Raw genomic sequence first — 13,541 nt, 5'->3', positions numbered from 1 at the left:
CCCCTCCCGCGACCTCCGGCGGCTCTCGTGCGGGTTAGAGTTCTGGAGACACGTTTGAAATCTTTAGTTTTCTGGTTTCCTCTTCTCATCGAAAGGCGGGGGTTAATAAACCCAGACCCTTTAGAGGCCGCTACCTCTTCACCCCAACCCCGGGGCCCAATTCCAGCCAGGAGGACTGTGGGTCGGTGCTTGGACGGTTTGCTTCCACTTGCCCCTGCCTGGCAGGGAGGAAGTATGGGAGGGGCCTCAGGGGATGTAGAGGGGCGGCGGGATCCGCTAAGTTTCTTTTCTGCCGTGACGGTAGAATGCTTCCCTTTGGTACTGATGCTCAGTTCCTCCTGCTGGTGATTTAATTCGTCAGCGTTGGTGGTTCTGAGCACCTGCTCATGCCTAGCGCTTCTGACTAAATAACAGCAATCAGAGGCACCTTTTTGTGTTGCTGTTGTTAAATAGGAGTTCATTTTAAGCCTCAAGCCAGGACTAGCCATGTTTCTAATGTTCAACGGACACAAGTGGAAGTTGGCTACCCTACCAGCCAGCAGAACTTGAGAAGGCTATCGGAATGGTGAAAGGAGATAGGGCATCTTCTTTGAACTTTATTTTTTAATTTGGCTGCTCTGAAGCTTAGTTGCAAGATGTGAGATCTTTAGTTGCAGCATTCAAAGTCTTAGTTGGGGCAGGTGGGACGTGTTCCCTGATCAGGGATGGATCCCAGACCCCCTGTATTGGGGGCATGGAGTCTTAGACATTGGCTCACCAGGGAAGTCCCTGATCAGGGGCACTTTTGATCGGGCCGGAGCTTCCGGAAGTCTGGGGGACTGGGGGCTGCTCTGGCTCCTCTTCCACATTATCTGACCTGGGCTTGGGTTTCTCCATCTGCAAATTGAGAGCAGGTGGTCCTTTTTTTTTTTTTTTCTTTTAACCATGCCTAATAATAATAATAATAACATAAAATCAAGTATTTTAGCCATTTTGGACTGTACCATTCTGGGCTTCCCAGGTGGCTCAGTGGTAAAGAATCAGCCTGCCAACACAGGAGATGCAGGTTTGATCCCTCTGTTGGGAACATCCCCTGGAGAAGGAAGTGGCAACCCATTCCAGTGTTATTGCCTGGAGAACCCCATGGACAGAGGAGCCTGGCAGGCTTACAGCCTGTGGGGTTGCAAAGAGTCAGAAATGACTGAATGACTGAACAGCAATTCTAAGGTTCCAGTGTGTCTGTAAGATCTCCCAACCTATGGTAGGATTTTATCCTCCCTTTCTCACACTAAGCAGGGATGCCTGGAACTTCTCAAGCTAAATCAGATTCATACTGACAGAAACCGTATAGGCAAGGAAAAAAATATTATTTCTCTACCTTTCTTAGTTTCATTGGTTGGGACCCTGTAAATTATACCAAGAGACAGCGTAACAAGACAACAAACAGAAGCTTGTTAACACATGCATGGTGAATACACTCAGGAGCATTCAGCGATGAGTGTCTCAGAGTGGTTAGAACCTGAGCTGAGGGAACTTCCCTGGTGGGCCAGTGGTTGAGATTCGACTTCCAATGCAGGGGGCATGGATTTGATCCCTGGTTGGGGAACTAAGATCCCACATGCCACCAGGTGTGGCCAAAATTTTTTTAAAAGAAGAAGAAAGGGAAAAAAAAGGAAGTTATATGGCACCTGAGCAAAGAGTAATAATTCTGTAGAGAAGTGATAAGACAAAGGGCTTTGTGATTCCAGGGGTGACAAATTTTGGGAAGATAAATACATGCAGGAACTAATGGTAAATAAGAACGAGTTAGTAAAGTTTGTTATGTAAATTCTTCTGGTGCCATCTCTAGACTGATAGGAGTTCAGAGTTGTGTCCCTAATTTCTGTCCAACCTGGTACAGGGAGAGCAGGGACATGTTTACAAAATTATGTCCTGCTCTGGGGGAGGGCAGGGCTTTTCTGCTTTCCCATGACCTTCATTTCAAAATATTCAGTATGAAAAAGTGGCATATCTTGGGGTGGCATATTCTGCTACGCGTAATCTGAATCTCATTTCTTCTCTGTTTCTAATTCATAAGAAGGAATTAATGATTGTTTTTCCTAAAGGTAGTAAGCCCTGATAATTTACTTATCACCTCACCCTCAAATTAGTGGGGACATGTGATCATAAGCGCTTTATTTTTCTGATTATTTGTGGTTTTTTGGTGGGGAGGTTGTTTTTGGTCACAACCCATGGCATGTGGGATCTTAGTTCCCCATCCAAGGATTAAACCTGTGCCCCTATATTGGGAGTTTATGGGTTGTTAATCACTGGACTGCCAGAGAAGTCCTCATAAGTGCTTTCTTCCCTGGTTTCTCTGGCTAGTATCAGACATCTTTGTGGAGGGTAAAGTGTTAGAGATCAGGGCATGGCTTTGAATTTTGCCTTGCAGTGCTTTCTTTTTAGTTATTCCCATGGCATCCGGTCCCACCACTTCATGGGAAATAGATGGTTAAACAGTGGAAACAGTGTCAGACTTTATTTTTCTGGGCTCCAAAATCACTGCAGATGGTGACTGCAGCCATGAAATTAAAAGATGCTTACTCCTTGGAAGGAAAGTTATGACCAACCTAGACAGCATATTGAAAAGCAGAGACATTACTTTGCCAACAAAGGTTCGTCTAGTCAAGGCTAGGCTATGGTTTTTCCTGTGTTCATGTATGGATGTGAGAGTTGGACTGTGAAGAAGGCTGAGTGCCAAAGAATTGATGCTTTTGAACTGTGGTGTTGGAGAAGACTCTTGAGAGTCCCTTGGACTGCAAGGAGATCCAACCAGTCCATCCTGAAGCAGATCAGCCCTGGCATTTCTTTGGAAGGAATGATGCTAAAGCTGAAACTCCAATACTTTGGCCACCTCATGCGAAGAGTTGACTCATTGGAAAAGACTCTGATGCTGGGAGGGATTGGGGGCAGGAGGAGAAGGGGATGACAGAGGATGAGATGGCTGGATGGCATCACTGACTCGATGGACGTGAGTCTTAGTGAACTCCGGGAGTTGGTGATGGACTGGCGTGCTGCAATTCATGGGGTCCCAAAAGTCGGACACGACTGAGCGACTGATCTGATCTGATGGCTTTTAGAGCAAATTTCTTAGAGAAGAAAACAGGGAATGGAGTCAGGGTGACTGTTTCAAGTGTGTGGAAACATCTTTTGTTAAGCCTGTTGAGTATTGCAAAGCCGCCTTCTGACTGTTGTAATCAGTGTTCTTCAAATGTGTATTCGTGAAATCCTTCACCTGTCTCCAATACTGTCTTACTTTTCTGTACGTTATGCTGTGACTCCTTGTCTGAGACTTCTTTTTTCATGATTTCTGTAGAAATTTATCCATTATCTACCATTGTATGAGATCCTAGAGGCTAACAGAGGCTCTATTTATTTATATTGTGTGCATTCATGCTAAGTCACTTCAGTTGTGTCCAACTCTTTGTAACCCTAGGGACTGTAGCCTGCCAGGCCCCTCTGTCCATGGGATTCTCCAGGCAAGAATATTGGAGGGTTGCCATTTCCTATTCCAGGGAATCTTCCCAATCAGGGATTGAACCATCAAACCTGTGTTTCCTGCACTGGAAGGCAGAATCTTTATCATTGTACCACCTGGGAAGCCCTTATTTACATTAGCTGTATTCACTTATCATCCAACCCATTTCACAGAGGATTAAACCAAATAGTATTGAATTTATATCCTGCCTCACAGCTCCTATTTTTAAAAATTTTAATTTTGTTTATTTATTTTGGCTGTACTGCGTGGCCTGTGTGAGCCTAGCTGTCCACCAGGGATTGAACCTGTGCTCCTTGCAATGGCAGCATGGAGTCTTAACCACTGGACCACCATGGAAGTCCCACGACTCCTTTTTTAATGTTTGGTTCTGGTTCCAGAAAGATACTGGATCCAGACAACACATTAATTCTTATTTGCAGTCTGTTTCCCAGAAGAAAGATAAGTGTGCTAGGGATTTCTGGAATAGAGAGGCTAGTTAGTACAGCAGAGCACCAAACTGGAAACCCAGAACTAGCCATTGATTGTTGGTAATAGAATCAAAGCTATACAGCCTCTGAATTCTGTTAGATTCCCTATTTGTTAGAGGTGGTAGGATGAGATTTGATATTCTAAGAGTGTCTAAAGTACAACCCAAGAGATCTCATAGTGTCACCTGAAAATCGAATTCACCTCTTTGTGGGCATACAGCCAAGAGAAACAACCAAGCCAAATATCAGGAGAAGAAAGGATTTATAATTACTTAAAGCAAATAAGGACAACAGTGGAGATCTTTCTCAAAGCAGTGTCTCCTTGAACGGCAAAATTGGGGAATTTTTAAGCTATTCATGTAGGGACTTGAGCAGAGGAGATTCCAGAGAGAATTGGGGCAGAGTCCAAGCTTTCACTTCAGTTCAGTTCAGTCGCTCAGTGGTGTCCCACTCTTTGCAACCCCATGAACTGCAACAGGGTTCCCTGTCCATCACCAACTCCCAGAGCTTGCTCAAACTCATGTTCATCAAGTCGGTGATGCCATCCAACCATCTCATCCTCTGTCATCCCCTTCTCCTCCTGCCTTCGATCTTTCCCAGCATCAGGGTCTTTTCCAGTGAGTCAGTTTTTCCCATCAGGTAGCCGAAGTATTGGAGCTTCAGCTTCAGCATCAGTCCTTCCAATGAATATTTAGGACTGATTTTCTTTAGGGTGGACTGGTTGGATCTCCTTTCAGTCCAAGGGACTCTCAAGAGTCTTCTCCAACACCGCAGTTCAAAACCATAAATTCTTTGGCACTCAGATTTCTTTATAGTCCAACTCTCACAACCATATATGACTACTGGAAAACCATAGCTTTGACTAGACAGACCTTGCTTGGCAAAGTAACGTCTCTGCTTTTTAATATGCTCTCTAGGTTGGTCATAGCTTTTCTTTCAAGGAGCAAGCGTCTTTTAATTTCATGGCTGCAGTCACCGTCTGCAGTGATTTTGGAGCCCAAGAAAATAAAGTCTGTCACTGTGTCCATTGTTTCCCCATCTATTTGCCATGAAGTGATGGGACTGGATGCCGTGATCTTAGTTTTTTGACTGTTGAGTTTTAAGCCAGCTTTTTCATTCTTCTCTTTCACTTTCATCAAAAGGCTCTTTAGTTCCTCTTTGCTTTCTGCCATAAGGGTGGTGTCATGTGCATATCTGAAGTTATTTATATTTCTCCTGGCAGTCTTGATTCCAGTTTGTACTTCATCCAGCCTGACATTTTGAATGATGTACTCTGTATATAAGTTAAATAAACAGGGTGACAATATACAGCCTTTACGAATTCCTTTCCCAATTTGGAACCAGTTTGTTGTTCCATGTCTGATGCTTGATGAAGCATCCATGTTGCTTCTTGACTTGCATACAGATTTCTCAAGAGGCAGGTAAGGTGGTCTGGTATTCCCATCTCTTTAAGAATTTTCCATGTTTTTTTGTGATCCACACAATCAAAGGCTTTAGTGTAGTCAATGAAGCAGAAATAGATGTTTTTCTGGAACTCTCTTGCTTTATCAATGATCCAATAGATGTTGGCAATTTGATCTCTTGTTCCTCTGCTTTTTCTAAATCCAGCTTGAACATCTGGAAGTTCTCAGTTCACGTACTATTGAGCCTGGCTTGGAGAATTTTGAGCATTACTTTGCTAACATGTGAGATGAGGGCAATTGCGCAGTACTTTGAACATTCTTTGGCATTGCCTTTCCTTGGGATTGGAATGAAAACTGACCTTTTTCAGTCCTGTGGCTACTGCTGAATTTTCCAAATTTGCTGGCATATTGAGTGCATCACTTTCACAGCATCATCTTTTAGGATTTGAAATAGCTCTGCTGGAACTTCATCACCTCCACTAGCTTTGCTTGTAGTGATGCTTCCTAAGGCCCACTTGACTTCACACTACAGGATATCTGGCTCTAGGTGAGGGATCACACCATCGTGGTTATCTGGGTTGCTAAGATCTTTTTTGTATAGTTCTGTGTATTCTTGCCACCTCTTCTTAATATCTTCTGCTTCTGTTAGGCCCATACCATTTCTGTCCTTTAATGTGCCCATCTTTGCATAAAATGTTCCCTTGATATCTCTAAATTTTCTTGAAGAGATCTCTAGTCTTTCTCATTCTATTTCTTCCTCTATTTCTTTTCATTGTTCACTTAGGAAGGCTTTCCTATCTCTCCTTGCTATTATTTGGAACTCTGCATTCAGATGGATACTTGCTATTATTTGGAACTCTGCATTCAGATGGATATATCTTTCCTTTTCTCCTTTGCCTTTCGCTTCTCTTCTCTTCTCAGCTATTTGTAAGGCCTCCTCAGACAACCACTTTGCCTTTTTGCATTTCTTTTTCTTGGTGATGATCTTAACCACTGCCTCTGTACAATGTCACAAACCTCCATCCATAGTTCTTCAGGCAGTCTGTCTATCAAATCTAATCCCTTGAAACTATTTGTCACTTCCACTGTATAATTATAAGGGATTTGATTTAGGTCATACACGAATCATCTAGTGGTTTTCCCTTCTTTCTTCAATTTCAGTCTGAATTTGTCAATAAGGAGTTCATGATCTGAGCGACAGTCAGCTCCTGGTCTTGTTTTTGCTGACTGTATAGAGCTTCTCCATCTTTAGCTGCAAAGAATATAATCAATCTGATTTCAGTATTGACTATCTGGTGATGTCCATGTGTAGAGTCAATTCTTGTGTTGTTGGAAGAGGCTGTTGGCTATGACCAGTGCATTCTCTTGACAAAACTCTGTTAGACTTTCCCTGCTTCATTTTGTATTCTAAGGTCGAACTTGCCTGTTATTCCGTGTATCTCTTGACTTCCTACTTTTGCATTCCAGTCCCCTATGATGAAAAGGACATCTTTTTTTGGCATTAGTCTGGAAGATCTTATAGGTCTTCAGAGAACTGTTCAACTTCAGCTTCTTTGGCATTAGTGGTTGGGGCATAGACTCGGATTACTGTGTTATTGAATGGTTTTGCCTTGGAAACGAACAGAGATCATCCTGTCATTTTTGAGGTTGCACCCAAGTACTGCATTTCAGACTCTTTTATTGAATATGAGAGTTACTCCATATCTTCTAAGGGATTCTTGCTCACAGAAGTAGATATGATGGCCATCTGAATTAAATTCACCCATTCCAGTCCATTTTAGTTCACTGATTCCTAAAATGTTGATGTTCACTCTTGCCATCTCCTGTTTGACCACTTCCAATTGACCTTGATTCATGGACCTACCATTTCAGATTCCTCTGCAATATTGTTCTTTATAGCATTGGACTTTACTTCCATCACCAGTCACATCCACAACTGGGCATTGTTTTCACCTTGGCTCCGTCTCTTCATTCTTTTTGGAGTTATTTTTCTACTCTTCTCCAGTAGCATATGGAGCACTTACCAACCTGGGGAGTTCATATTTCAGTGTCATATCTTTTTGCCTTTTCATACTGTTGATGAGGTTCTCAAGGCAAGAATACTGAAGTGGTTTGCCATGCCCTTCTCCAGTGGACCACATTTTGTCAGAACTCTTCATTATGACCCGTCCATCTTGGGTGGCCCTACACCACATGGCTCATAGTTTCATTGAATCAGAAGTTTCACTGAATCAGAAGTATGCACACATATACACAGTGTGGTGGGGAGGGAGGTGGAGGGGAAGGCCAAAAGGCAAAGAATTTTTGTTTAAATTTCCCTTGTCTTGCCATAAACTATGACTTTTATTTTATGATGGTGAGACCAAATAAATGGAAACATCAGAGTTTGGAGCAGAGAAAGCTTTATTGCAGTGCCAAGCAAGGAGAATGGGTCGTTCATGCTCAAAACCCCTGAACTTACTGATGATTTCCAGTCGCTCAGTCATGTCTGACTCTTTACAACCCCATGGACTGTAGCCCACCAGGCTCCTCTATCCACGGGATTCTCCAGGCAAGAATACTGGAGTGAGTTGCCAGGCCCTCCTCCAAGGAATCTTCCCAACCAGGGATTGAACCTAGGTCTCCCGCACTGCAGGTGAATTCTTTACTGTCTGAGCCACCAGGGAAGCTGAATGAAGTCTATTTTCTACAAAAAAGAAAGGAAAGACACAGAAGAGATTTGCAATGAGGCGGGCCCCACAGAGTTTGTTTCAATGTGTCCCAGCCAGCATCTCTTCTGAGGAGGGAAATAACTCCTTTCTGAGTAGAGCTGATCCTGCAGATCCAACAATATTGCTCTTTCCTAGCTTCTGCCAAATCGAAGGGAAAAGAAAGGCAACTTGTCCTTTGGACGCTGAAGAAAGTTCGCTTGGGTTCTATAGTCTGGAGAAGTTGGCTGCAGATTTGGGAGTTCTTGGTTGGTCCCACAATAGCCAAGGATGACCCAGGGTATGACACTCTAGGCAGGAAGGAAGCTAATGCCTACAGAGCTTGACCATCTTGACCAGGACTTCCCTTTAATCTCATCATGAACATGAGAACACAAGGATGTTACCAACTTGTTGAAGGTCACTGAATAAGCTGGGATTTAAAGCCCATATTCTCTTGGCTCCAAGACCCACATTGCCTCAAAATTAGAAGTGGCTTTGGGGGACTTCCCTGGGGGTGCAGTGGCTAAGACTGAGCTCCCAAGGCAGAGGGCCTGAGTTTAATCCCTAATCAGGGAACTAGATCTTACATGCTGCATGTTCACATGCCACAGCTAAAGATCTTGCTGTAAGACAAATTAATCAAATCTGACACAATATTCACGTGTAATGGGATAAAAATTTGACACTATTAAGTGGCTGTTTTTTATTTTTTATTTTTTCACCTGAGATTTAAACTCTGTGTATGAATGAACTTTTAAAACATAGTTTTGGTCACACCACATTACACACTGTTCATTTTGTCACTCACAAACTATAAAATTTTTTTAATGAAAAGTTTCAGTTATATATGTATAAAAGATCCTGTATGCTTCAAGCAAAGATCCCACATGCCACAACAAGACCCAGCACAGCCAAATAATATAAATAAATAAAAATAAAAAAATTTTTAAAAAGAAGTGGCTTTGAAATGAAGGGTTAATGTGAACAGACGAAGTTTAGAAAAGTATGTGTTTGTGTTGGCCTCTTTGAGATCCTGCCCTAAAATGTATATGCTCACACACTTATAATGGTATGTGCGTCATTTAGATTGTTACCTGGGTTTGATCCCTGGGTTGGGAAGATTCCCTGGAGAAGGGAAAGGCTACCCACTCCAGTGTTCTGGCCTGGAGAATCCCATAGACTATATAGTCCATGGGGCCGCAGAGTTGTACACGACTGAGTGACTTCCACTTCACTTCCATCTGCTGGAATGTCATACTTCCTACTTAAAAAATCAATGGTGTGGAAAAGCATGGTTTGACCTGGACAAAAGCCTTATGAGCAATTTGGTCACTGAGGTCATGGTAAGTGTTTACCTGGCAGAAAATGACCAGAACTTAAGCTAGTTTAAATTTTGATCTTTAAAAAGGCCAGCCTGCAACCATCAATCTGTTAAGTGACAGTCTTATAATGTGGTAGTACCAGTTTTAAATTTACTAGCAACAAATCATCTCACTGATTGTAAAAGCATAATTGATATAATCATCTCAAGTTTGGTTTCTTATTTGTTTTTTGTTATACATAAAGAAAAGGGTTTAAGGAAAGTCAGTGATAACTATTTTAAATTTGGCTTGATCATATTAATAATCAGATAAATATTTGAAGGGTTTAGCCTCCATGTTTAAAGATTCCTGAAAATAAGTAAAGACTGGATCATTTGCATTTCATGCTAAAAACTAGAATTCTAGGTTAAAAAGCTTTTTTTCATTTTATTGAAAAAAGTTGATTTACAATATTCTGTTAATTTCCACTGTATAACAGTGACTCAGTTAAATATATGTATATATTCTTTTTTATATTCTTTTCCATTATGGTTTATCACAAAATATTGAATATAGTTCCCTATACTATACAGTAGGACTTTGCTGTTTATCCATCCTATATATAACAGCTTCTTCTGCTAATCTCAAATGGGCAATCTTTTCCTTCTCCACTCCCCACCTCTCCACAACCACAAGTGTATTCTCTATGTCTGTTAGTCTGTTTCTGTTTCATAGATAAGATCATTTATATCATATTTTAGATTCCACATATATTAATAAGTGATATCATATGGTATGTGTCTCTTTCTGACTTATTTCATTTAGTATGATCATCTCTAGGTCCATCCAATATGTTGCAAATGATGTGGTTGTTGTTCAGTTGCTAAGTTGTGTCTGACTCTGTGACCCCATGAACTGCAGCATGCCAGGCTTTCCTACCTTCACTGTCTCCCGTGGTCTGCTCAAACTCATGTCCATTGAGTCAATAATGCCATCCAACTATCTCATCCTCTGTCGACCCCTTCTCCTTCTGCCCTGTCTTTCCAAGCATCAGGGTCTTTTCCAATAAGTCAGCTTTTCCCATCAGGTGGCCAAAGTATTGGAACATCAGCTTCAGCATCAGTCCTTCCAAGGGTTGATTTACTTTAGGATTGACTGGTTTGATCTCCTTGCAATCCAAGGGACTCTCAAGAGTCTTCTCCAGCACCACAGTTCAAAAGCATCAATTCTTCAGCACTCAACATTCTTTATGGTCCAGCTGTCATATCCATGGGCTTCCCTGGTAGCTCAGCTGGTAAAGACTCCACCTGCAATGTGGTTCTATCCCTGGGTCAGGATGATCACCTGGAGAAGGGATAGACTACACACTGCAGTATTCTTGCCTTTCTTGATGGCTCAGATGGTAAAGAATCAGCCTCCAATGCAGGAGACCTGGGTTTGATACCTGGGTTGGAAAGATACCCTGGAGAAGGGTATGGCAACCCACTCCAGTATTCTTGCCTGAAGAATCCTCATGGTCAGAGGAGCCTGGTGAGCTACAGTCTATGGGGTCACAAAGAGTCAGACAAGAAGGGTAACTAAGCGTAGCACATTCATACATGACTACTGGAAAAAGCATAGCTTTGACTATATGGACCTTTTTCAGCAAAGTGAGGTCTCTGCTTTTCAAGATGCTGTCTAGGTTTGTCTTTCAAGGAACAAGCATTTTTAATTTCATGACTGCAGTCACTGTCCTCGGTGATTTTGGAGCCCAGGAAAATAAAATCTGCCACTGTTTCCATTTTTTCCCCATCTATTTACCATGAAGTGATGGGACCAGATGTCATGATCTTAGTTTTTTGAATGTTGAGTTTCAAGCCAGCTTTTTCACTCTGCTCTTTCACCTTCATCAAGATGTTCTTTTAGTTCCTCTTCACTTTCTGCCATTAGGTTAATATCATCTGCATATCTGAGGTTGTTGATATTTTCCTGGCAATCTTGATTCCAGCTTGTGATTCATCCACCCTGGCATTTCACATGATATACTCTGCATATAAGTTAAATAAGCAGGGTGACAATATACCAAAAATTATTATTTTTTGATATTATTTCATTCTATCAAATTGATAGAATGAATGATATTATTTCATTCTAAGAAAGCCTTTCTTTCTTTTTTTTTTCCCAGATAGCTAGCTTTTTAAAAATTATTTATATATTTATGGCTGCACTGGGTCTTTGTTATTGTACATTGACTTTCTCTAGTTGCAGTGAACGCGGGTGTGTGGGGATTACTCTCTAGCAGCAATGTGCCAGCTTCTCATTGCAGTGGCTTCTCTTGTTGGGGAACACGGGCTCTAGGGCACACAAACTTCACTAACTGCTGAATACAGGCTAGTAGTAGTGGCACAGGGGGCTTAGTTGTCCTGTGGCATGTGGGATCTTCCTGGACCAGGAATCAGACTGGTGTCCCCTGCATTGTAAAGCAGATTCATGACCACTGGACCACCAGGGAAGCAAAAAAAATAAACAGCTTTCTTAAGACAAGGACATTCAGACTATCATCGAGCTTAGAAATGAGTAGAACTGGAAGCTCCCTGGTGATCCACTGGTTAAGACTCAGCACTTTCACTGCTGAGGGCCTGGGGTTCAAGCCTACGTTTGGGGAAGCTAATAACCTGCAAGCTGTGTGGTGCAGCCAAAAAATACATTAAAAAAAAAAAGAAAGAAATGGGCAGGGGCTAATGCGATGCTCATGGAGCCCTATGAAGGGCTTGGCCACGTTTTCTAGGCTGGAAATGGAGATGTGAGGCACCCAGCCCTGAAAAGCACACCCAGCTCTGAGGGCCAGTCATGTCAGAAACAAATGAATCTATTAGGCAAACAAGTTAAAACAGGGACAATTCTGGGACCAAGGTATCTGCAATGAAGTACATAAATCTCTGAAATGATTCCTGAAACTTCATTCTACATGAACAGGACATTCCCTAAATAGGAGAACCATGTCCCGTGACTCATAGGAATGTTCAGGATGACAAGCCAGCAGTTGTGGCTGCCTGCCAATGAGATCATGTCACCTGCTCTAAATATTCCAGTGGCTCCCATCCAAATCCATCATGCTCTGAATTAAAGCCCGATGGTCCCTTATGCTACCCTGAATCTCATCTTTAGGTCCTCCCCTCCTCCTCATTCTCCCTATTCTTCTCCAGCCACCTCAGGCTCCTGAAGGTTCCTGAGACCATCTGACATGCACTTCCTGAGAGTTCTAGTGAGCTCTATTGTACACTTGCTGTTGCTGGTCAGTTGCTAAGTAGTGTCCGACTCTGTGACCCCTCTGACTGTAGCACACCAGACTCCATGAGGGTCTCCAGGCAAGAATACTGGAGTGGGTTGCCATTTCCTTCTCCAGTCCTACACTTCTTTCCCCCCAAGATCTGCACAGCTCATCACTCACTTTGTCACCTCCCTCAGCTCTAGCTAAAATTGCACTTTGCCTCCTGGTGGCTCAGCTGATAAAGAATCTGCCTGCAATGTGGGAGACCTGGGTTCAATCCTGGGGTTGGGAAGATCCCCTGGAGAAGGGAACCCTCTCCAGTTTTCTGGCCTAGAAATTCCATGGACTGATAAGTCCGTGCAGTCACAGAGAGTCAGACACGACTGAATGACTTTTACTTTTTCTCTATTTAAAATAGCAACCTTGGGACTAACCTGCTGGTCTAGTGGCTAAGACTCTGTGCTGTCAATGCAGGGAGCCCTGGTTCAATCCCTGGTCAGGAAACTAGAGTCCACATGCTGCAACTAAGAGTTGCATGCCACAATTAAACATCCCACATGCCACAACGAAGATTGAAGATCCCGCCCGTTGCTAACTAAGACTCAAGGCAGCCAAATAAATAAATATTAAAGCAAATAAACAAAATAAGCAGCCTTTACCTCTAGTTCATAATGTGTTCAAAGCCACTGAATGGGAACTGTCTATACCAAAACCCTGAGAAACACTAGCCATCAGATGCAATGATTTTGAGGACAGCTGCCAAATCCTTAACTTTTGTGTCTCAAGTAAATGTTTAAATGTCTTTTCTTTATAAAAAATTATTTTTAAGATATTGACTTCGCCACTCGTAAGATAGCCAAGATGCTGAAGCCACAGAAAGTGATTGAACAGAATGGGGATTCTTTTACCATCC

The 13,541-nt window shown here is 42.4% G+C and overlaps 1 protein-coding gene across 1 annotated transcript in view; it reads left to right on the top strand.

The window, feature by feature from the left end:
- The window catches only part of RBP7 (retinol binding protein 7, cellular), a 20,832-nt gene that overhangs the window by 896 nt on the left and 6,395 nt on the right, over positions 1 to 13,541 (top strand). Inside the window, exon 2 of the mRNA XM_010849917.1 lies at positions 13,458 to 13,541. Within this exon, the coding sequence (XP_010848219.1) occupies positions 13,458 to 13,541 (84 nt within the window). The remainder of the gene's footprint in view (positions 1 to 13,457) is intronic.

The sequence above is a fragment of the Bison bison genome, unplaced genomic scaffold, assembly GCF_000754665.1.
Source record: "Bison bison bison isolate TAMUID 2011002044 unplaced genomic scaffold, Bison_UMD1.0 scf7180017864289, whole genome shotgun sequence".
Classification (NCBI taxonomy): Eukaryota; Metazoa; Chordata; class Mammalia; order Artiodactyla; family Bovidae; genus Bison; species Bison bison.
The sequence above is the reverse complement of the archived record's forward strand: the minus strand, read 5'-3'. Positions and strand labels throughout refer to the sequence as shown.